Here is a 24,312-nt window from a genome sequence, read left to right as displayed (position 1 = left end):
AAATGTGAATATGTATATCACGATATGTATGTAAATATCTCTAGACAATATAAAAGAAAAAGACTATAACCGTAGAGAAATGTCTTCATCGTGATTCAATACTTGTTGATACAATACTTGGTGGTGATATAGTCTCATTGCTTGAAACAATATTTATAAAACATAATTTTTAATCAACAAAATCACTTGAATCAGAAATTTGAGAACCATGCACTGTGATGATAAAAATCTGAATCTCCTGTTGAATTATTCGAGAAAATTTTGCTGCAACTTGTTTTAGTGATGTTTTTGGAACTATTTAAGAATCCTTTATTCTGTATAGTGTAGACAACATTAAATATCAATTTGAGAATCATACAGTTCGAAGAGGATATAAAATGCTCAAAGCTTTGACAATCATACCGGTTATTCACATTTTCCTATTACTTAATTTAATTTTATATTAAATTGCTGATTAAATGAATACAAACTAATACTACAAAGCCTCGAATGTTGGGTTACATCTGACTGAAAATACATGAAAATTATCTAGCTAGGTTACAATGTCACATCAACGGCTTCGTGTACTTTATTTCAAGTTGATTGAAAATATTGTAATATTCGAAAACAGCAATATAATCACATAAAACAGCAGGGATGGAATGATTTGACAAGTTTTCATAATCATAATACAGTTACGTCGCTGCTCGTAATTAGAACGAATCTGTTAAAGTCCACACAATTCATTTCGTAATATAAATAATTGAGTTGTCTTATTTTCAATTGTAAAGTAAATACAGAATGACATACAACTAATAAGAGGAGTTCCTGATTTATTAAGAAACAATACAATAAAATCCAATGCACAGATAAAGATATAATTAAATTACTTTTCTGTTGGTTCCATTGAAATGTTGTATGTTCTGTCAATATAGAATCTATAACTTATATCGGTATTCGAACAAGGTTGAGGCAAAAGAATAGTTGAGGGTGCCAGTAAATACAAGACATACATACAAGTATTTCATTCACTATAGGATTTTACAACAGTTGAGATCATAAACAATAAAAAAAATCAATATCAAGGTAAATAGTAATGAAAATTAAAAAAAAAATGTTCCGGGGTACAATGTAACAGGATGCAAAACAATGAAAATAATATGGCTGCATTGGCCACTGTAAATGGTAGTAAACGCAGATGTGACGGACATGCACTTGGTTTCTGATACCAGAACGGAAAAGTTGCACAGAGTCAAGCATAACGTCAGTTTTAGTGTTGAAGGTTAAAAAGCTATATGACAAAAAAAACAACATAAAGTACTAGACAAATGCATCGTAGGATAACATTATTTGAGGAAGTTAAAACCTAAATTTATCAACAAAAAATTTGAAGGAAGGTTTATTATAAATCATTTCAGTACAGATGTAGAAGCATTTTATTTTTCTTGCTTATCTTTCATTAGCAGCTAATTTATATTTTTGGATTCTATAGTTATGCCGCTTTGAATAAAAATCATTTTAAAATCTAAAAATGTTCTATTTTAATTGATTGATTGTCATTTTTTTTTAAAGCTTCTAAATATTGTTATGACATTTATGTGTGTGTCAAAAAAAGGTAATATCCAGTGGCGACCTTTCAATTGTCTGGATAGATGTATGCAATTTGCCATTCGTATATTTTCTGCCATTCAAAGAGTAATTGTTATATCATAGAGGAGTCAACCATTAAGTCAGTGAAATATTCATAATATCTTTATGTAAAGTTGATCTATTCGAAGTTAAACTATTTAAATACCCCTCCCCATTCAGTCAAATTAAAATTGGTATGAATTTTGCCAGCGGGAGCCATATTGAATATTGTATGTCTAACTGTTTTACCTTGAATTGATTATCTGTAATAATAAATGTTCAACTATGTGTTCACATGTTCTGTCTAGAAAGATATTGAATGTTTTTAGATACCTGTATGGTAGATACAGGAGTGCTATTTAGTTAAATTGTAGGAGCGTTGGTAATATCGCATGCAATCACCTTCGTCTGTCCAACCGTTTGTCGTACAATTCTTTGATCACACTTTAATCAGAAACTTCGAGATAGCTATATTTCAATATTTGGCTTTGAGCGTTCCTGATGAAGATAAATCCAGAAAAGCGCTTGCGATGCATGAAATTATTAAACGTGTTGTTTTCAAATTTTTTAAAGTAACTTGACGGTAAAGAGCTGTAATATGTAAGCACTTTATGTTTCACCCATTAACCTACTTCTTATACTGGCAAACTTAAGAAAAGAAACGCTAGATTATTCTTTTTAATTCCTATGTTCAAATATCCATTTTTTGTTAAACAAATGTATGTAGATAAATTCCATTCATTACTTCAATGTGTAAAAATAAGTTTGCACTTCGAAAGTCGAATTAATGACTGACGTCATTTTCAAATTTCTTATCATAGGTTGACATTATGGCCGTTAACATGCATCGCAAATGACGTTGTGTATTTCAACACTTGACCTGGCGTTGTGATTTTGCCATTTATGGTTAGCAATCAATCCCGTCTACTTGTATTGATGTTGTAAAGACAGTAAGGCGACTTTCTGACGTGAAATTATCTGGTTACAGCTCAGGTTACAACACGGTCACGTTTTCCTGCCTACAGTATGGGCTGATTCAGATCTGCATTGCTTAGTTTCGGCTTACTAGTATGGAGAAAAAGTAAAATAACAGAGATGCTGAATTCTGAGGAAAATTTAAAACGGTATGGATGGAAAGAATTGTATCACAAAGAAACAAAAAGAAAAAGTCATTTGTGGGGTTTTAAATTTCGCTTTCAGAGAGGTATTGTATCATATGAAGTAGTTATATGAGGATCAAACATGATTTGGTAAAATTATTAAACAAAATGTTTGTTGCCTCTGTCAGTATATTTGCCTATATTTTGTTTTACAATATGGTGAAAAGTAAAATCACAAAAATACTGAACTCCGGGTAAAATTCGACACGGAAAGACCATAATCAAATGGTAAAAAATATATCTCAAACACATCAAACTAATGGATAAAAACTGTCATATTCCTGACTTGGTAAAGGCACTTTCTTATGTAGAAAATGATAGATTGAACCTGGTTTTATACCTAGCTAAACCTCCATGACATTAAAACGCGTCGTAATAATTTCTCCAATACTACCGCAAAGACTGACCATATTTACTTAACAGCTTTACAAATACTTTTGAGACTTTAAAAACAAATCAAGCTAATAAACAGAAAGACTTCACATTTCACAGTGGTTAGCATCTTAGAAGTGATAAAAGTTTTAAACTTTAAGTACCAAAAAGTAAAATCACAAAAATACTGAACTTAGAGGAAAATCAATTCGGAAAGTCATAATAACATGGCAAAATCAAATAACAAAACGCATCAAAAACGAATGGACATATTCCTGACTTGGTACAGGACACTAATTGAGAGAAAAAGTTTGACAACAGCCAAGTCCCAAATTGAACAAGATACTTGAAGTCCGATGTTTTGATTGGTTCTGCCTGCCGACGTACATAAACTTCTGGTTTTCATTCACACACTGTCAATTATCAGTTTTATTAAGGACACATTCAAATGATGATATGTTGTATATTACTCTTGACAGCTTTGTGAACAATTGCTTACTGCCCACTGTCATTATTCTGCAAATGATTTATAACCTGAAGCATATTTATTGGGATGATATTGAACCAGACAATGGTAAAGAGATCAACACATCTAAACCAATAATTAGAATGATAAATGATTTGACAGCAATAGGTAAATAGACATATTCAATTATACGGTAGTGGTCTTTCTAATAGCAAAAACAAAACTGCGATTACCAATAGGTTAAGAAAACAAATTCCGTAATAATGCTATAGGTGGAATAATCCCATATGCAAGGTTGTGAAGAGAAAATCAAATGATTTTACTCTGTTTGATTCTGATTGATATACAACTATTCTAATTATTTGGTCGTGACACATTGAGATTATGTCTTTTAAGGAATAACGAAATCATTGTATTAAATCAAAATGTAACCATAGATGTATTACATCTATGCTGTAACGAACTTCCTCTGTTTTTAATGGAAACAAAAACAAATTTAAACCAAAAATGCTAAGTGTATTTTTATGTTTGTGTTTTATCGGGACTGTCCCTTGTGCAAACAATAAACCCCAAAAGAAGATCTTTTATAAATTATATATGATATTGCTTAATTGATATAAATTTCAAAGTCTAGCCAACTTTTCAAAGTCAGGACATACATAACACAAAGCAAACAAAAACATACAAGATAAACTAAACAACACAATAAAAGCTCTTAGACCCATCATAAAAGAATGACAGATGACACAAATAAGACATAAACAAAACAAAAATTACACACGACCGTCTCGTAGAATGCATTCAATTACATTAAGTGAGTACCTAAAGTTGAAATTGTGTCCTTTCATTTTGTATCACTTAAATGTGCTTTTTATACTATAAAAAAAATGACTCGACCATTTTGAAAATTTAAAGAGTATAATGGTTAATCAAAATTCATGAATGCAGAACTACACAAGTGTTGTTTAAGCTGCACTTTATTTGCGGTAGTTTTATGAAACTAGATAATACATAAATAATAAACATCAATGGTATGAGGTAGGCGACTATAGGGATGCAGTGTCATGATATGATCTTCAGACTGTTTAATGTATAGAAGCATCAATAATATTGGAATATATCTTCTTTAATCAAATATATCATCTCCTAGTTTGCATTTAACATCTTTAAAAGAATCAACAATATTTTTTTTTAACTGATTCGACACGCTGATTGACGTCAATATTGTGTTATTTACGACTTGATAATAATTATAAAGTAAAATAAACAAATCAATTTGATTATTTATAACCGCATAACAATTTGGTCAATGGTTACTTTTTAAGTCATTATTATGCACATGATGTATTATAATATTGTTAATAAAAATCACAAAGGTATGTTGCGTAGTAACATAAACAAATCAAGTGCTCGATAACAAAGATATGTGAATATCAATTATACGAGTTAAGGAGATTTGTTAATGTGTGATGCAATGAAAGAGGAACACATCATACTGTTTGATTTACCATGTTATTTTCCCCAAACAGTGTTGTGTTCAGATAAATGACATACAAATGTTACGTAACAAAATTTGCTCACTTTTTAGACACGTATTTGTTAGATGGTAATTACCCGTATCCTTGTTTATAACAAATTAAGAATCTAAAAATATTGCCCATCAACTTATTATAGATGATTGCTTGACGTCTAGTGCTATTAATTCATGCACTAGATGTGATAGTTTATTGCAAATTAAGGCTCTAAAAATATAGCACATTAATTTATTGTTGATTAATTTATGCCTATTGCTATTAATTCATACACATTCAGGACCAGAAAACAATAAACAATTAATACAAAAGGTAGATTCTGAAGGTTACATGGTGATCTCTCAGGGAGTTGCTGCAAAGTTTTTATAACGTGCAGAGAGTGTGGTATTCAACCGACTTGCATAACCAAGGCTTATTGTAGCGAAATTCGTATATTTTGGTGACCTACGAAAAGTTTACGAAGCAGGGCCAAAGTTAAAAGAAAAACATCAGTGTTGGATGAACTTACAATTTCCTGTCGAAATTTTAAAAACGGAGAAGAAAATTATATCCTGTCATGAAAGACGCGAAAAGAAATGGGAAAAGAGTTAGTCTGATACGGGACAAATTAATTATCGAAGGTAAAGCTTGGCAAACGGACATTAAATGTCGAAAGATTTTTACTGCCAGCCGGGGGATGTCTGTACCAATGTATGGGTTCAAGATATATCCAAGCAATCTTTTCAAGCTAGAAAATAAAAAAATATTTAGGAAACTGCATGTTCATTAGAAGTGTAACAAAGAATCCAAATCACTATTTACTAACAACACCAAAATGAAGGCAAAAATAAACCAAGATGTGGTTTAATTTAGGTAATACCAACCTCCTTTAATACCAGGAAGCAAGATAAGGTGATCCAAAAAGGGTGAGAATAATTGCTTGTCATACAATGCACAAATAAATAAAAGTCTGTAACATGTTTTGATAGAAGATTGTCCATTTAGGAGTAAGGTGTGAAATGCAGGTTTGTTTAATTCTTTAAAATGTATCAGCATCTTATCTAGGCATGTGGAGATTCAAACCTTTGCTTATGGTATGATCACTTCATAGTTTTTGAGAGGCTAAAAAAGAAAGAAAAATATCTTCCTCCTGCAAAGCTGTATCCTTGCTCAGTATTGGCTATACTCTCTGTCCTTGTTAGTTTGTAAGCTTTATATGTGTTTGGCCTCGAACATCTCTAAAGGACATTTATTGTCGCAATGCGCATCTAGTCCATTAACATTGATATCCATTTATTTGTTATTTTGTTGTATTAGTGTCTTCAAGCTTTATATTTTATTATAATATTGTTGGTGTACTATCTCCCAATCATTTTTTTCAAAATCGAAAATGATAATATTGATAAGATAATATCATTTGAAATAAACATACTAAAAGTCACTATTTTTGGAATTTCGAGGTGTTTTTTTTTATGTGGAAGGCTCAAAAAGTGACATCTATTTCTGACCGATCACATTTAACACTACATCGGACAAAAAAATAAAACAAATAAATACTTGCATATCATTGTGTGATTATACTGGGTCAACATACTTACTTAAAGATACATTCTCGTCGAAAGAACATGTATTTCTGACAGCTCTTTATCAAATTAGTCCCGGTCAATTTAAGGGCAGAGTAGTCGAACTAACCGATAACAGGTGGTAAAAGTAGATATGACCTCCTAATAACCCAAGTCATATACCGATAATAGTTGATTAAACATTCCCGCCTTTGTATAAATGCGTTGATGAATTATTTCCTGGTCGATCCCGACAGTCAATTATCTGAGAATTAAGATGATTTCGTAATATAAAGAAGATTATTTTGTAAACAATTTATTAATATGTACATGTTACTCATTTATTTAGAATGAACAAATTATTATTTTTATCGGATGATGAGGTTCATCATTTTGAATATTATTGATGGATATCAATAGGATACATATTAAAGCAACAATAGAATATTTTGAATATACCATTACATTCGCAATACTTTAATTTCGTGTATCAGACTATTTGGAAGTCATCTTGCCATCAGAATAAATTTTTCCGATGAGATGCATTTTAGATTAAGATGAAATATAGCAACATCACGCAATCTTGTCTACGAAAAGGTAAAATAACAATAATATAATACTAAACTCCGAGGAAAATTCTGAACGGAAGGTCCCTAAGTAAAAGGCACAATCAAAAGATCAATCACATCAAATGAATGGATAACAACTGTCATATTCCTTACTTGGTATAGGCATTTTCTCAGGTTCCAGTCTATAAAAAAAACAGTCTTAATGATTTGTACATGTGTATCTTTAAGGGGTTAGGGCTTTTAAGAAAACACATGTGCAGTTTTTTTCTTTGCAGGTTACTGACTCCATATGTGTGCACCCCACACACTTTCCAGTGTATTCCAAAAGGAAAAGGAAAAGGAAAATAACAATACGCAAAGTGTTTTGATAATTTTTCGGCAGATTTTGGACTTGGAGGTCGAATAAAGTTTATTTATATAAATAAATGGGAAAAATATGAGAAAATCGTAATAAGTACATGGGATTATTTAGTGTTCATGTATAAAAAGTAGAATAACAAAAATACAGAACTCCGAGGAAACATCAAAAAGTCAATGTCCCTAAAAGCAAAATAGTAATTTATTCTAAAGGTAGACCACTACAAAATGTTAGTTTTAAATATGCTGATATTGAGTTAGATATTGTAGAAGAATTTACATATCTAGGTGTATTATTTTCTAGAACAGGAAGTTTCACAAAAGCAAAACAGGCACAGGCTGATAAAGCAACAAGGGCTATGTACGATATTCTAAAAAAGGGGAGATTATATAATTTAAATATTAAATGTCAACTAGAATTATTGGACAAAGTAGTTAAGCCTATATTATTATACGGGTGTGAAGTCTGGGGAATAGGTAACACCTCTGTTATAGAACGTGTTCATCTAAAATTTTGTAAATTACTGCTTAATCTTAAAAAATCAACGCCTGATTACATGATATATGGGGAACTTGGCCGATTCCCACTGGATATTTTTATTAAATTACGTTTTATTAATAATTATTATTGGGAAAAGCTTGTAACTGGGGAAAATAAGAAACTTCCTGTTATTCTATACAATCTTGTTACTGGTAGTTATAATGGAAATATAGCTTGGTGTAAGAATGTAAAATCTGTGCTTGATAATTGTGGGCTATCAAATATATGGAACACTAAATATTTTATAAGTAAAAACTGGTTGTATGATACTGTTAAATTAAGATTAACTGACCACTTCAGACAGACATGGTATGCTACTGTACAGAATTCTCCAAAAGCTCTAAATTATAAATTATTCAAAAATAGTATAAATTTCGAAACCTACTTTGATATTTTAGATGAAAAAAATATTGCTTCTTTTTGTAGATTTAGAACGTTGAACACAAAAATTCCTATCGAAATTGGTAGATGGTAAAACATTCAGAGAGAAAATCGTATTTGTACTTTGAGCAATTCCGGTAACATTGGCGACGAGTTCCATTATATTTTTTAGAATGCTCGACAATAGACGATAGTAGACAACTGCTACTAAAGCATCATTTTATAAACAGACCAAATATTTTAAAATTTCAAGGTCTAATGAATAGTAGCAACCCGTCTGAACTAAACAATCTGTGGAAGTTTATAAGAATTATTATTAAGTGCCTAGAATCTCCTGGGTAATCATTTATGTCTATTTTACATTTGTATTTAAAATTTATACTATGTTGATTTATTTGTATATGTCTCTGTACCATTGTACTTTGGTTTATGAGAATAAAGATATATAGATATATATAAACGGAGTGTCCTTATTCAAATGGCAATATCAAAAGCTCAAACACATCAAACGAATGGAAAACAATTGTCAAATTCCTAAATTGGTATAGGCATTTTTTAGGTTCCAGTCAAATAAAAATAAGAATACACATGTGCGTTTTTTGTTGTTGTTTGTTTGTCAACTTCATATGTTTGCATCCCCACAAACTGTCAAGCCTACTCCTACGGCACTAGTTATGAATTCTAATAAATTACGTCACATGTTTAATTACTTTTAAAATTGGATGGCGTGTACAATACCTAGTTGAAGGTCGAAGACATTAACAACGAATGCGCAATCGACGTTTCGAGATATTTCAAATGTTTTATTTAGAACTATTTAGGACACAAAGCTCTTACAATAATTAAAACTTTCAGATAAAGTGTTTTTGATAATATTTAAACACTGCAGTACAAACAGCTGTTATTTACAGGAAAAGAAAGTAAATACGTAAACCCGAATATCATACTGCTACAGACGCAATTTAACTGCGGTTAACAACATTGTTTTATCAATTTGATTCGATGTTTAAAAAACTAAACGGTTGCCCTTTCTTTTCTTTAGACACGACTAATTATATAATGGATTTTAGTCACGATCTTTTTTTAATTTTTAAGGTAGATCTTTGAGCAAATATACATGTTTACATGATTTTTAAAGTTAGATTATATTTTTAAAAGACTAACATGTGTATGATTTTCGGAACGTTCATGTTTAAAAAAAAAATTATTTGCTGAAAGCTGTTTTACAGAATAGGTTCATAGAGAAATATTATACATACTCAAACCGTTGTAGATAAAAAAAAAATATATATATATATAACATCTATTCGGTTTCAAATTTTTCTGGATTTATTTTAAATATTTATCATAATATATCGTATATTGATAGCGCGAAATCAATGATATTCACAAAAAGTCATGTACTTTCAAAATAGTCAAGAACCCGAAGGTCAGCTTTGACTTATTATCGTAAAAACTGGGATCAGAAAGGGGCATACGTCAATTCAGCTATGCGGAATGCACATTTTTATATGAAGGTGTCCGTATTTGCGCTGTTGCCAGGCAAAATTTGTCTGCAAACATCAATGATTATTGACACGAAACCAATGATGCTAAAGCTAATTTTGTTTTAGTTTCTTTTTCATAGTTTTTTTTTTTCATTACAAAAAATGAATTAACGCTTTTTTTATTCAGTTGAATGTTATTTGATTGTTTTTCAATCTCTATGATACATTACAAGGTATCAAAAATTTAAACCATAAAACAGATAATTAAGACGGTTGAGAAATTAGTATTTTGTTAAATAAAATGATTTAATTGATTCGAATTATTGTATTTTCAAAATATTATAACTCTTTTGACTAAATGGGTAACATTTCAAAGTCTAGATACTTTGTAAAAGCCGTTATACTTTAAGGAAAAAAAAGAATAAATGCGATGTGCGTGAAATCAAAGAAAACGCAGTACAATAAGTTGAATGTAATAAATTAAGATAATAGCATTTATTTTGAAACTGTAAACCAATTAAGGTTATCGTTAGCATTTTATAAAACTGACTGGTATTTTTAATAAAAGAAAGAGCGGTGGTGCTGCGCAAACATGACAGACCTTGGTATTGCTATTATAGTAAATAAATGTGACATCAGTTTGGTTGTCGTCACGTACACGTGTAACCAATATACCACATACATTACTTAATGTATACTGATAAACAGCAAGACTATACTCCAACAATTTAAAGTACATCTCGACTTGCACTGATTTTTTATAGTTCTGAGTTTCAAACAATAATGTGATGATTGATTATTAACCTAAATAAGAGAATATGATATGTTTCCTTCTCAACAAAAGACAATTTTTGATCATAGTACTGGCGCGAAAATTAAATGTGTCACGTTGTTGTAAATGAAGGCATGTTTGTTAACGATTCATCTTTCTGACAGGGTTTGAATCAAAAATCTTTCGCAAGCTGTTTTTTTAATCGTAACTTTTTACTCCATTAAAGAAATGAATTTGTTTTAGTGTCATATTTGACCTTTTTGGCATAAACAGACTCCCACGATGCTTGAATAATCAAGTTTTTATGCCACTTTCTTGACAGCAGTACAACTTTTAATTACAACTCTTTGATATACGAGTATTTTTTAATATACAACTGATCTAACGAAAGTTTGACTGATGTGTCATCTAAAGTAAATGAAATATGACGAAACGAGATTAATTTTTTATATAATGTCTCATGATTTAGGTTAAAAAATGGCAAAAACATGATTTTTCAATTGTTTACAAGCAGAAGATAATAGGTGGCTTAAAGCTACTCTGCGTAGTGAGTTTTATTACACAAAATTACAACGACATGGGTCAGTTAGACGATCCACCACATTTCCATGTTCCGTGATCCGCAAAATAAAGACCAAAAACATAGTATTGCATATATTTTATAAGAAAGCTTTCTTCATGATAAACAATGTTTTGATGTATTACCATAACTTCAATACAAGTGCCTTTAACAAAAACATTCACTCAAACTAAGATTTTAACCAGCCTTAGACGAAAACTTTAACGTTATACGCGACTACTGGATTTATGGACGGACGCACAGAACAGAAACTGCAATGCTCCCTACAATGTACTATCGAAGGCGGGTAAAACAGAAAAATACAAATAAAAAATATGACAAAGGTATACATCGACGAGACAGTATTCAAACACATTCGCTTCAGCTCAAATACATTTTTTGCGATAGTCAAGTGTCTTTTTATTATAAAATTTCGAGGTTTAAACAATTAAACTCACTGTAAAACATCCTTGTTTAATTAGTGGAATAAAAACAAAACTATACAAATGTTGTTCATCTAAAGTGCTTTTCTTGGTTAAATTCATCAGGAAAGTGCATGCCTAACCATCACAGGAACTCGTCTCAGATCCCCCCCCCCCTAATGTACCTTTATATAACACAAGGTACCTAACTCGCGATTTAGAAAAATGTCAGGCGGTGACGAAATTCCGTTATATGCCGATTTCTCGGCTGTCAACCCCACTAAAACTTGTTATGTCGTAAATCTAAATTGATTTATCTTCACAATGGTGTATAACATGCCTACTTTTGTTGTCGGAATTATCCGTAGCAATCCTACCCAAGTATGTCGATCGTTATTTCGCCTACCGACTATTAATTGGCAATAAACGCGTCACGTCTCTTTATGTATCTCGGTACCGATTGGTCAATTTAATGGGAAAGTCTAAATGATTCTCGGAGTTATCTGATCTTGTTTCATTTCATACGTAAAGTCAAGAGAGAGTCTGAATGACATTGACGTCATGGGAAAATTAGTAACTTATTAAACATACCACAAATAACACTTGTAAGATTTTTTTCACGGTATCTTATACAATTTTACTAACTGGATGATAAGTTCTATTCATACGAAAACTAACAGTTTTTTTCTGAAACAATTTGTATAATGGAAATTCATTTACTGCGAGACTTTTATTGCCAATTTTGTGTCGGTACACGAAATAATTACGATTGACATACTTGGGTAGGGTTACTACTGATGATTCCGACAACAAAAGTAAGCGTGTTATACACCATTGTGAAGATAAATCAATTTAAATTTACGACATAGCAAGTTTTAGTGGGGTTGACAGCCGGGAAATCGGCATAAAATGAAATTTCGTCACCGCCTGACATTTTTCTAAATCGCGAGTTAAGTACCTTGTGTTATAAAAAGGTATATAGGAAATTTTTTTCTGAGACGAGTGCCTGTGCAAAACATTTAAAACCCAGTGATGCATGCAAACGTTAAAGCATTAATAGCTTTTCATCAAAGCGGACCTAATACTAGTACTACATTTCGGTAACTGCAAACATTTTATTCTATTAAAGATCGGTTCTGCGTGTCGTTTTTTAACTGAATTTTAGTATTGTTGATCAGTAGGTAGAAATCTAACTGATTTTACAGACTGTTAAAACGCTGCTCTGTTTACTGTTCCAGATAGTATGGGCTCGCAAATGTGTTAATGAAATAATGTGATTGATTAACAAAAGGAACACTATGTTAAAATACATAACATGAGGTGAACATTTTTAACAGCTAGTGATGTTGCTCGATCTTGCAACAAATTAAATCAATTTACTTGATCATTTACAACAGACTATGTTAATTGATCCTGTATATACTATCAGACATTAGTTTAACATTGGTTTACTGCTCTGCAACACTCCAAGATATTGTACATGTATCAGGATTAAATTAAGGTATAATTTAGTAACGTTTTTCTAAATTTGACCTGGTATCACTCATCATGGCAAGTCATGACCGTGACAATGCTGCATACCATAGTGAAAATCAGTCCCTAGGTCAGTTATTGGCTAAGATACTCATGTCGTTAGAGATTGTAATAAAATATTGTTAACAATCAATTATTCGTATCTTAAAATCTGATCAAGTCTAGTCGTGTGATGTAATTGTAAGAAATGGGAAGAAAATAACCAATCAAATACATCAATATACGGCAGGTACGGTCACAGAACCGTACGAATGCAGCACCGGAATACGTCTCCAGAACCATTTAAAAGTCATGCACAACACTTGTTAGCTAATTACCGACAAACAACTAAATACGCAACTTGGAATTCATTTGACAGGCATTAATTGTAGTTTTCTATTTCACCCGTTAAGAAAAGTTAACCCCTGGTTGAATTGTGGTCTAACTAAACGCCGCATCAGAACACATAAACTTGTTTGACCCGCTACGTTCTGTTTCAAGTTTTTAATCATGGATCATATGTTCTGAATGGTAAACGTGAAAACAGTCAATAGCACACTTGACCTCCATTTCGATATTAGTCACAACACATTAGAATATAAAAAGCATTTGATGAAAGGTTCATAAGTAATTGCACAAGTTGTTTCTTAATATATCAAGGACCATACCTCCTAAGAATGAAAAGTGAAAACTTTCAAGATCGAACTTGTCATGATGACCTCCAATTTTTCAAAAGTAACAACATACACAAATTTGGAAAGCATGAGATGAACGGTTCAAAAAATATTACACGGCAACTGTTTTAAATTAACATGCGCTCGTCGCGCTTCGCATTCCCACCGCCATCATTCATCTAAGATACTAATCGGACAATCTGATTACAAATATATTTAAAAAATTCAAAAATAATATGGGATTTTGAATTAAATCCGGATTTTATGAAAACAGTAAAATTCCTAAAACATGCAGTATATAATACAGGCACATCGATGTCAAAATTCAAAAGGCGACTACATGTAGAAAAGTTGGTGATTTTGACAACATCTGAGGGAATTTAATCTATCTGGCCCCACCGAATAATTCCCTGTTTTTTTCCAACAGTTGTTCACCCATTGTCGCATTCAGTAAATATTCTAGATAATTTTGTTCACTTTAAAACACATTTTACGTAAAAAATATATGTGTATATTGAAATAGTTGCTATTTACTATTTGTATGTCGCAAGTTGAATTTATGTGATCTAAATGAGAAAAGAAGTACCAAAATAATATATAATTGTAAGAACAAACATTTCAGATATTAAAAAAAATAACTTTCGAATTTTATCTGTCATAGGAAATTTCCTTCCATTTTGTGCGCCTTGGTCAAATCATTTACACTGAAGTTAGACCAGCTACATGTTCTATTTCCTTGCATTACTTGTAAGACGCTGGATCGAAAAAGCCAGTTCCTTCGTCTGGCCAGACACAGATCAACCCACATTAGCTTCTCTGGTGTCACAATTACCGATCTATTTAAAGAACCGGAATATAAGGACACATTTTCTCATTTTTCAAATGTTGATCTACCGTTACGTTTATAATGTAATCGTATATAATAGGAATTCTATTGATTCAACCCAATTCCGACTACCGGTAATAAGGTTCGATATTCTAAGGCGTTCTATGGCTATTTTTAGTATTTTGTTTTAATAGAAAGACAGATAACGTGTTAAAAATAGATATTTTATCGTGTTGTATTTTGGGGAGCTTGTTTTATTTATGCATGTGCTAATTAAATATATTTACGAAAGTAAAATCTTGCAGATTAATTGACCAATAATTTAATTAAATCACTGAATTTTGTGCTCCTTATAACGCCAAATAGTTAATGCATATTCAGAAATCTGGTTGTGAACCTATAAAATAATATTCACATGGTATGGAAAAACTAAAGTTAGTGTTTGAAGAATAGTTGAAATTGTGACTTTTGAAATATAGACATACAGCGATTTGGCAAAACTATTTTCTTTCGTCACATTTTGTATTTTCAAAACACAGATTATTTGCACTTTACAAAATCAGAGTTCCAATGTTACTATAACGAGATTGAAACTGTGATTTCATTGTTCATTTGTATTATATCGGAATTCCACCAATTATTTCAATCAAATAAAGAAGTTTTATGAATCGAAAGGATCTAATAACGGAAGGGTCAAATTCGAGGCGAACGGTCAAATATATTAAAACATTGAAACATTTAGCAATAAATTTGTATTAATTAATCGAAATGGAAAATTGTAATCTTACTTAATGCTACATTTTGCATTGCCCTGGTTCAAGGTTTGCTACAAAGATTACTAGGGACGTTAAATCAATTAGTAGCTTCTGACCTTCAAGATCCTCCACAGAGATCTTCAAAGAAAATGATATCATTGGATACTATAAATATCCAATAAGATTACAGCTTAATGACTAATATGATAGCACCAATATCAACCTGCTGACAGGTATTTAGTATGCTTATCGTTTGCTATAGGAATTTAATTTCCTTTCTAAATTTACAATACCGATTTCATAGAAACTGTCTCTGTAAAAATCAGGAAATTTTAAAGAATTTCAAAACATGGCCGAAAACCCAACCGACCTAACAATTCCATTTTAAAATTTAAATACCTTCATCCTGAGTTGAAAATGTTACACGTAGGTCTTTCGTACCTTGACCTATAATGGTTTACATTTTACAAATTGTGACTTGAACGCTTTACTCTATCTGGAATTCTAACCACACCACTATTTCCTGGACAGTACTAGTATGCTTAAAATAGACAGTGTTATCAAGATATAGTATCTATTAGTGTCTTTAAACATGTTTTGCTATTTTCTTTATATTTTAAACATCAAATTATGCATATTTTTATCGAGTCTCCTATTGCGTTCATAGACATTCTTTGCATTGGGTTGATCCTATACCAAATAAATAACGTGCAGCTTCATGTACATTTAACGATATTTTCATCAGATAGAATGAAAAATAATTTATCTTATGACCACTTTTCTAACTAATATCATCATTTCTAGGATTCGAATAACCAAATAATTACGAAAAAGAATGTTTTTCAACGACTGTAAGCATTTGGGATTGCCAAATAAAATGTCTTTCCATAAATTTATATCTTCTTCGAATTAGTTGTCTAGGTTTTATAATTCAGAATGGATTATAAATAGAAATAAAACGTCGAATATAATTAAGTTCACAAGTTAAAACCAATATCTCAATCGGACAGCTTAGGAAAAACCAGAAGATCGCGACATAAGGAGAGAAGGACACCAGTTTAATAGATATAAAGCTTGAAAGATGATGATTTAGCTGATTGCGAACCTTGACAAACTCATTCCTTATAATTTCTTTCCTTATAAGAAAATCAGATCTATAAATTACAGAAAAGTCATTAAGACTTTCAGGATTATATTGATGCTAGGGTAGGCGTTAGTCCATTTTTTATGGTCGGCAACTGTATCAAAATGAGTTTTTATGCCCCACCTACGATAGAAGGGGCATTATGTTTTCTTGTCTGTGGGTCCGTTCGTCCATCTGTCCCGCTTTAGGTTAAAGTTTTTGGTGAAGGTAGTTTTGAAGAAGTTGAAGTCCAATCAACTTGAAACTTAGTACACATGTTCCCTATAATATGATATTTCTAATTTCAATGGCAAGTTACAGTTTTGATTTCAATTTCACGGTCCATTGAACAGAAAAAAATGACAGTGGGAGTAGGGCATCCGTGTACTATGGACACCTTCTTGTTTTGTTATAATTCTGGTTAACCTGTGTTTTAACATGTAAGTTGGTACTATTATATAATTGTCTTGCGAATTTAAGATGAATCTACACAATTTATACCACATTTTTCTGTAGACCTGTTTGTATTCCTACATGTACATTTCCTGAACAAACTTTTAAGCTGCGTGACGGTTTTCGTACATACGTTGCATTATATTTGTTTTATTCATTCCATTAAATGATCCACTCTGTGATGTTGAGCACAATTTTATTATAGCATGTTCACGAAGTCCCGAGTCCAAAATAAGACATGGTCTGTACTCATACAGGTTGCAAAACCGTATCGAAAAAAATGTATCTGTGGTATCATTAATTTTGCGCTAAATGGTAACTTAATTAAACTTGTAGTAAGCCAAGTTGTTAATTTCTCTGTTATTTGGTCTCTTGCGGAGAGTTGTCTATTTGGCAATCACACATGTAGTTGTAACATCCGCAACGTGGAAAGGGATTAATATAATTGCAAAACTTGTTTCCCAATCCACTATAAATAAATATGTTTAAACTATTTAAACATCTCTTTTTATATCATCTATTTAGTAAATTTTAAAGTTACATGTAATAATTCTCCGGGTTGAGCTCTTGTATAAAGTTAGCCTAATCTGAACAAATAAAAGAAACAAGTCGGCGAGAAGAGGAGCACATTTGGTTTTTATAGGAATGACGACTACATGTACAGTAAAAAGCCCCAACAAACGAAACAAAAACAAAATACATATAAGCGTCTTGGTGAAGTCCGTTTCAGATACCTTTTGTCTGAAAGGGACAAGAAAGCCGAATGTGTTTTCACTATTGCACGAGGGAACAGATATACATGTATTTATTTACTCTAACAGATCTTCAGTGGCGTTTCCAGTATCTACCTATACTTCAAATAAGTAGTTTCGAAGAAAATCTGAAGCCCAGATGTGAATGCGTGTGAAATTAATTACTGTTTATATAATGGAGAGGTTTTGTAGGGAATCGGCAAACCCATTTATTTCTAAGTAAACGGTATTTGAAATATGAGTATCCATACAGTACAGTAAATGGAGATCCAGTTCTTCATATTTGGTTGCAATTTGAAAGGAACCTGATATAAGAAATAACTTCATACGTGATTTTCATATCTGAGAAGAGAAACTTGCGCTAATCCAAAAAGAAAAGGCTACGCAAGATAAACAAACGTCGAAGCTTTCAACAAATAAAACTATGCGTTGGGCTTGGAAAATTGCTGCATTTGTGTAATCATCTAGAAAGCTGAGATTGAAAGTAATGTATTGACTAACAGACCAGGTAATGTTTTAAAATTGCAGATACAACTCTATTCTTCGTGAAGTTTTTTCTTAAACCCTTAAACAAAAATACTGATGTTCAAGAGCAATTATCATCATTAAAAAAAATATGAAATTACATGTATCAACGATTCAACGGCGGTTGTTAGTGGATATTTCTACAGACAGAGACTTGTAGCATGTCTGTACTTTAAAACAGAGTAAATTTGTCATGTGTAAAAGTGCTGCTCAACTTAAACGAGTATTTGATTGACAGATTCACAGGAACAATTTTGAATAATGGCAATACGTAAAAACTTCTTATTGCCAAATTTGGTGTATTGGTTTGATAAGATTTAGATCATCCCTGTTGTTGAACCAATACTGGTTTTCACGAAACAACAAATAATATAATAAATATGTAACGTTTCAAATTTCTAATTGATATAAGGTCTTGTTATATCAGCTTTGGTTTTCGTCATTAATATTCAAGAATTTGAGACTTTCTAATTTACCTATTATATATAATTTTGTTATTGACCGCGTACTTTAACGTCATTTATGTTTAAGATAGTATTTCTAAGCATAAACTCTAAGTACAAGGTGATAATCAAACATTTATCAATAATAATTAAAAAAAACCAAATGAATTAACAATAACATACATTTGTTGTAATTATATTTTGCTTTTTAACAGACAAAATTGTTGAGCGTTTCTTAGAGAAGTTTTTCACGATCTCGTCAATAAAACAAAAAGAATCTTTCGAAAAAGAGCAGGCTAATGCCGCTACAAGTCAGCACTCGCAACCGCAAAGTAGAAAGATTAATATTAGTTACAATAATTTGTTATAACTGAATATGTTTAAACTAAAATAAAAACCTAATATGGTATGATTTCCGACGAGACAACTATCCACAGGTACGGTCTCCACTGTAGGGGAAACCTATACCGTATAATAAGCAATTATAAAAGATCCCGACATGACAACATAAAAACAATTCACACAAGCAACTGACAGCCTAATGCATGAAAAACAAGAAACAAAAGCAAGTATGACAGACAGCAAGTAATTCTGTCTTCGGTGACATGACCTATAAACCAATATAGCTGCGATACATATGGAATCTGACCGAATTCTTCTCGAATATTACAAATCAAAATCAACTCACATTCAACCTAGTATTATAACCGGTTTGTCTCGTTGTCTTTTTTCCGACGTAGTCGGTATATATATAGTTTCGGTTTGTGCCCTTTGAACTTAAGGACGCTTAACTATGACAACAGAATACGTGCTCGAAAATCCTTTCTGTGATGGACAAAATGCTGTCATGGTGGGTGATTTGGTTGTGTTTGAAAAAACGTCTCGTTAATTATATCGTGATGGAAAGCAAGTGAAAAACTATAAATATTTGAACTAGATCTTACAAAGATTTATATTTTTATTAAAATAATTGTTTCTCCAATAGCTCTTTACATCCGTGACAGCTGTTTATTCGGGACAATTATATAATTTTTAATGTAAACTTTGTTGTACGAACGTACATGACTTTTAGAACGCACCTACGCATGTGAGATTTCCGCCGGGTTTTGGTGTATGTAAACCGAAAATACTGAACACAAACAGAGAAAACGTTATTTAAATGGTATCTTTGTGCTTTTGAAGGTTTTCGAAATGATAGTTTTAAACATATACTCAAATCTAAATACGTCGGATATCTTTTTTAAAGATAGTTCTTGTTTTCTATTTCTAGGATTAAAAAAGATTCAGTCAAAAAGAAAATAGCCTTTTAAATTATCTGATAGTTTACCCGATTATCTAATTAACAGATGATATACCCGATTCTTAGATTTATTATACATTGGTATCAACAGGGCCTTATACCACCCTCAGCAATAGATAAGCGTCCATGTAGATATAGGAAGATGTGGTGTGAGTGCCAATGAGACAACTCTCTATTTTACAATTTGAACAAGTTAATTCTACATTGAATACATTAAAACATTCAATACCCGGCACCAACACCAAATAAAAAAATGAAAAATCTGTCTGACTAAACTCGGGCACAGAAACTTAAACTAACACTGAGCGTTGCTTAACTCTTTTCTTCCTTCCCAGCCAAAAAACAAAACACACTTAAAAACTAAAATTAAGACCACAACAATAACAACAATTATACTTGCAATTATGATAATACATATCACAGTAATCTAATTCTGATCTAATACTGAGATAAGTCTTTTAATAAAGAATGCAAGATGATTTTTGTATTTGTAATTGCTATTTTTTTGTATTTTAGTTGTTAATTATCCTAAATCTATAACATACAATGGTTATGATTTAACAATGTAATGTTATAGACAACACACTGGTTTCTTGTTCTGATCACAAATTACATTTCATTACACGGTGGGCAAGGCACGTAACATAAAGTCATGATGACATAACTATCTAGTAAAAATGTTTTTCATGTATTAAGAGAATGTTAAACGAACTTTTCATTAAAAAATGTGACCTATAAAAGTTAATTGTTATGTATAGCAGTACTTGTCTAGGTCCTCTATCTTATTCGTAAAGTTCAAGGTTTCTAAACGATTTCATGATAGATATATAGGTGTCAGACCACCTATTTAAAAAAATCCCTTATTATTTAAACATTTTTTTCTCTCAATTTTTACGGCCTTCTAAATAATTTAGCTCAAGTTAAACTTGATTTAAACCAGGTTTATCCTTAATTTGACATATATCTTTTTTCTACGTGCCAATTTTCAACCACTGTTTCAAGTCTTGTATTGAAACACAACCGTTTGGGAGGCAACTACTACTAAAATAACCCCTGGTTTTCTAGAAATCTGAAGTAAGTATACTTTTAAGCGCATTATCCCTCAATTTTTCATGCAAATTCGTAGACAAGTAAATTTTAACTTAAAATGGTCTAGATATATTTCTCTGTTACCAAAAGTTTCATTTCTGCAAATATGAATATATTGGTTTATTAAGTAGAAAATAAATTCAAAGCACTATTATTTTTTTTATCAAGAGAGGCTACCTTTACATATGTTCCAAATAAGAATGGTTGAAATGTTGGTCTGACATCTAAAACACTTTAAATGTGGTATTTCCGAAAAAGCTTTTCTCGGTGTATCTTCACCAGGAACTTGAAATCATGAACAATTTCAGTCAAGTATTTTGTTTTACCCCGCATCAGCGAAAAAAGTCATTATCGTAGCGAAATACACTATATTTAACTTGTTTGATAAATGAAATCAAGGAGTTGTATACGATGCGGCTTAAAATAAACCACAAACGTTTAAAAACACCGAGGAAAAATTTTTGCTCAGTCAGCTGGTGAAATAAAATTCAAATTTTCGCTTAACATAAAGTAAGTGACAGTCCGCTTGATCAGCAAATTGCTAACATCATGTGCATGATACAACCAGACGAAATTTCAAATCATTCCTTTAAACAGAAGGCAAGTACAATCAAACCACAACTGTCTACCACGTACATATGTACATGGTACAACTGCTCTACATTATATAACACATGACCGAATTTAAGCCTATTTCTTTACATCATAATTATGTCATCATATGCGGATATTTCACAAAAATAAATGACTCTGGTGGATGAATGTCTCATCGGCAATTAATCATACTGCATCTACACATTTTTATATTAAGAGTGTCTAATGAATGCATTTTTCCACACATATTTTCCTCTTATCATTGTCCAGAGAAAATTATGGTTGACCATTTTTAGTTTTATGTCTAATATCTGGGATATCGCCATTATACATGTATATTGCCATTAACCTATGTGTATAGCCCTAATTACACCCTACCATAACTGGATACACCCGTCAAGAATAAAGTTTGAAAATTTGTCGTATTGTACAAAAAAAACCGCCATATTTATTTAATCTGAAATACGCGATCAGATCTAAAAAAAAAAAAACCCCAAACAACTTGCATCAATGGTAAGAAATTCATACAATGCATACATTTCATTGAAAACTTCTTCAAGAACGATTACCAACTACATTCATCAATTTGGTTGTTTGTCGACATTACAGTGACGCTACTCTTGTTAATACCATAGATAACCTAGTAGCAGGTACCACCAAGAACAATTACTTTATATTGTAAGTTGCAGGAAAAAACTAAACCATATTGGTTAAAATTAGCGACTGAAACTAGAAAATGTTCAATATTGACTAGTTTACCTTTCAGGAAGCGGGTTCTGTGCCAACGTTTGATACCTTTTTTATTCTTATATAAGTGGGTTTTTGTCGGTGTTTGCATCTGAAAGTTAGCCTCTAATTCTTAAGTTACCGTTTGTTGCTGTATATCACACTTTGTTTTCGTTTATTACTTTTTTGATAAATTGGGTCGTTAGTTTTTATCGTTTCAATTGTTTACATTTGTCATTTCGGGACCTGTTATAGTTTGCTTCGTGGTATGAAATTCCTCGTTGTTGAAGGCCGTATGGTGACCTATAGTTTCTTACCTTACGTGAAGTTTGGTGTTTTGTGGAGATTTGTCTCGTCAGCAATCCCATAACATCTTATTTTTAATTTCAGTTCAATTTAATAAAAACATTATATAAAATATAAAATATATTTTTAGCGTTTGCTATTTTAGTACCGCATTAGGCATATACATTTCAATAATGACAGGCATATACTATTCTAGTATGTAATCATTGTAAATTGTTCCCGAAGGTGTAATCGTGCAAAAATCTTTAAGGGGATAATTGTAGAAAATGTAGTTAAAAGCCTAATAATGTGTCCTGTTGTCAATAACATTATCATAAACAAAATTGGTTTACATGTTTACATGCTTCTCGTCTAAACAGAAGTCGAGATTTTTCTTTTTTTTTCAATGACAATTGCAAACATATAAAATGAAAATACAACTTACCTATCCCCAATGTTAATAAATCAGCAACGGCCAAACTCACTAAATAGTAATTTGTTGCTGTATGCATGTTCCGATTCCGTGCTATCACAATACATGTACATATATTTCCAATAGTCCCGGATAAAAATATTCCAATGTATATAACATTCAGGACTATCAACTGTACGGTACTAACATACCTGTCTCCTAAATGTATAGTCAAATATGCTGGAATATCCAAACTTGTATTCGTCATGTTAGCGTTTGTGTTACTGGTATTGTTCATAGCCGTCTACAAACAACAACAAACTATACGTGTATGTTTATTTAGGATCTCCAAAGTCCACTTTGTTTCTTACTTCGTCTATAAATTGAATATTAGACAAACTGTATGACGTCTTCCTTCAACTACTATTCCATTAATTTAATTGTTTGATAATTAAGTAATGTATTAAATAAAGAACTTAAGAACGAGCTTCCTCCAATTTTATAATAAGTAATTCGTCAGAAATTAAGTTAACTGTAAAATTAATAATCTGCAAGTCGTTTACCGTATACACATCAGAACCACCTATTATTTCAAATTAAGTGCAATATTGATACTTAATGGACAATAAACACATCGATTTCTGCCTTCGATCTCGTTATAGTGTATAGATCAGGTATAATATTGCTCATTGTAATATATAAACCTGCCTCCGATATCATCTCATTGATACTAACCAACAAAAATAAATCTTCATCAAACAAATTACTGTGAATACTGATTGGCGAATACAATGTTGATGTTTGTTCCCACTCCTAAAATACGACCATCTGATTATAGAGATTTGAGAAAGTGATATTGACTTGTTCAATACAGTATAACGTTAGATTTGTACAATTAAGATCAGAAAAATAACACAAAATCTAACGATATTTGTAAGTGATTACATTGTGTTTGCCATGTTTTACCTTTCCATTAGGTTGTAATATATTTACATACAGCCATTAATAAAATTACAACGTTACAAGAATTCGTGATGTTGTCTTAATTGCAACTGTAACCTAAAGAAAAGTATCTT

The 24,312-nt window shown here is 31.4% G+C and overlaps 1 protein-coding gene across 2 annotated transcripts in view; it reads right to left on the bottom strand.

The window, feature by feature from the left end:
• The window catches only part of LOC139490940 (pyrokinin-1 receptor-like), a 35,621-nt gene extending 11,561 nt beyond the window's left edge, over positions 1-24,060 (bottom strand). For both annotated transcript variants that reach the window (XM_071278087.1, XM_071278086.1), the window contains exon 1: positions 23,270-24,060. In XM_071278087.1, the coding sequence (XP_071134188.1) occupies positions 23,270-23,534 (265 nt within the window). In that variant the 5' untranslated portion in view covers positions 23,535-24,060. The remainder of the gene's footprint in view (positions 1-23,269) is intronic.
• Between the last annotated feature and the right edge of the window lie 252 nt (positions 24,061-24,312).

This window comes from Mytilus edulis, chromosome 10 (assembly GCF_963676685.1).
Source record: "Mytilus edulis chromosome 10, xbMytEdul2.2, whole genome shotgun sequence".
Lineage (NCBI taxonomy): Eukaryota > Metazoa > Mollusca > Bivalvia > Mytilida > Mytilidae > Mytilus > Mytilus edulis.
This window is presented reverse-complemented; position numbering and strand designations above follow the sequence as displayed.